The sequence below is a fragment of the Nicotiana sylvestris genome, chromosome 12, assembly GCF_000393655.2.
Source record: "Nicotiana sylvestris chromosome 12, ASM39365v2, whole genome shotgun sequence".
NCBI classification, from domain to species: Eukaryota; Viridiplantae; Streptophyta; class Magnoliopsida; order Solanales; family Solanaceae; genus Nicotiana; species Nicotiana sylvestris.
Genome location: NC_091068.1, coordinates 109223533 through 109225787, shown reverse-complemented (window position 1 = coordinate 109225787; position 2255 = coordinate 109223533). Strand labels below are relative to the sequence as shown.

Below are 2255 nucleotides of genomic sequence, written 5' to 3'. Positions count from 1 at the left end.
AGTGAGGCCGAGGGCCTGTGTTGTGAGGATATTATGGGATCGGGCTGCGCGCCGCAGTAGTGTGTATTGCTTCATGATTATGAGGCCGATGGCTAGTTTGATTATGCCACGAGATGGCTTGATATAGCACTTGGGCTATAGGAGCCCCTCCAGAGTCTGCACACCCCTAGTGAGCGCGGGTATCCAGTGTGAGATGTGATATTGCACGAAGGGCTATTGTTGTTTCATGTTATTGCCCGAGGGGCTGATACAAGTGATTGTGAGATAGCCCGAGGGGCTGGTTCTATTGGTATTTTTTCCGAGGGACTGATTTATGTTTCCACCCTTTCCTCCATGTTTTCATCACTCGTTTGAACTACTGAAAGATGTTTTAAAGAGGTTCTTACTGAACTAAGGTTTTCTTGCGAGCTTTTACTGTTTTATTGCATTGTTCTGGTTTTTACTGTTCTGTTGTAGCATTATGCTTTGTTTTACATATTTTCTTATCGCTCAGCTGCCTTTACTTTTATTACTTACTGAGTTGGCATACTCACATTACTTCCTGCACCCTGTGTGCAGATCCTAGGAGTCTCGGGTCATGCTAGCGTGTGCTGAATTGCTTTCCAGCAGGCTTGTTCGGAGTTGACTAGGTAGTTGCTCGGCGCTCGCAACCCAGTGCTTCTTCATCCTATCTTTATTTCATTTTGTATTATCCTTGTAGTATACTTTGTTGTCTTTTCATACTCTTAGACGGATTTTAGATGCTCATGACTGGTGACACACCGATGTTGGGTTGTGTTTGTTTCTGCATTGTTCTATTCTACTCTTTATTTTGGGATTTTTAGCTTATTAATGACTTTAAATGATTTATTATAACTATTTAGTTGGTTTGGGGGTTTGTATCAGCTGGCCTTGTTTCACGAAAGGCGCCATCATGACCGGGTCCAGTTTAGGGTCGTGACAAAGTGGCATCACGACGCCCGTGGTGGGATTTTGGGTCGTGACACTATATGAGATAGAAGAATGACCAAGATGGCTCGGACACGGTTGTTGGTAAATTTCACTTATTTTTCATATCACATTATTTGATCCTGGATCTTCACACTCTTATGTTTGCTCATCACTTGTATTTCCTGATATTGTTAAATCTGTGAGACTTGACTTTGATGTGCTTGTCACGATTCCATTAGGTCATCAGGCTATTGTTAACAGGATTTATCGAGATTGTCCATTCATGATTCAACATCTAGTCTTCCCTGCAGACTTGCTTGAAAAGCTCTTCCAATACTATGATGTTATTGTTGGTATGGATTGGCTCCATAGGCACCATGGATTGGTTGATTGTAGGTTGAAAAAAGTGACTTTTAGAACTCCAGCATATTCACACATAGTAGTTCAAGAAGAAAGATCATTGACATCTAATATTATTTCTATTGTCTTGGCAAGGAAGATGATTCGTCAAGGTTGTAATGCCTATATTGATCATCAAGTCGATACACAATTGGGGAGTCCAAGTCTTAGGGACATACCAACCGTGTGTGGCTTTCCTGATGTATTTTTTGACGATCTTCCTAGGTTTCCACCAAAAAGGAAGATTGAATTTCCTATAGAGCTTGTTCCTGGAACTACTATTTTTATCGCTCCTTATAGAATAGCTGCAGCTGAATTAAAGAGTTGAAGGCTCAATTGCAATAACTTTTGTCCGTCCTAGTATTTCGCCTTGGGGAGCTCCTGTTTTATTTGTGAAAAAGAAAGATGGCACTCTTAGGCGTTGCATTGATTACCGACAACTGAACAACGTAACAATCAAGAACAGATGCCCACTACCTAGAATCGATGACATGTTTGAAAAATTGAAGTGTGCCAACTTGTTCTCAAAAATTGACTTGAGGTCTGGATATTATCAGTTGCGAGTGCGGGGGCAAGATGTTCCTAAAATTGCATTTAGGACTAGGTATGGCCATTATAAATTTTTGGTAATGCCATTTGGTTTGACAAATGCTCCTGGTGCATTTATGGATCTAATGAACCGTGTATTCAAGCCTTACCTTGATCAATTTGTGGTGATTTTTATTGATGACATTTTAGTCTATTCCAAGAGTAGAGAAGATCATGATAAACATCTCTGAACTGTCATGCAAATTCTGAAGGAGAGGCAACTCTACGCGAAGCTTTCCAAATGTGAATTTTGGTTGAGTGAAGTGGCTTTTGGGGGGCATATTGTATCAGCTAAAGGTGTGAAGGTTGATCCTACTAAGTTCAAGCTATTGTTGATT

General features: G+C 40.7%; 1 protein-coding gene across 1 annotated transcript; it reads left to right on the top strand.

Moving 5' to 3' along the window:
- The first annotated feature begins 1213 nt into the window (after window positions 1–1213).
- Window positions 1214–1657, top strand: LOC138883520 (uncharacterized). Its single transcript, XM_070164212.1, has one exon. The coding sequence runs from the start codon at window positions 1214–1216 to the stop codon at window positions 1655–1657; it is 444 nt and encodes a 147-aa protein (XP_070020313.1).
- Window positions 1658–2255: the final 598 nt, after the last annotated feature.

What these genes read in the sequence shown, in the direction of transcription:
- LOC138883520 (XM_070164212.1), top strand. Translation starts at nt 1,214, where the DNA reads ATGATTCAACATCTAGTCTTCCCTGCAGACTTGCTTGAAAAGCTCTTC.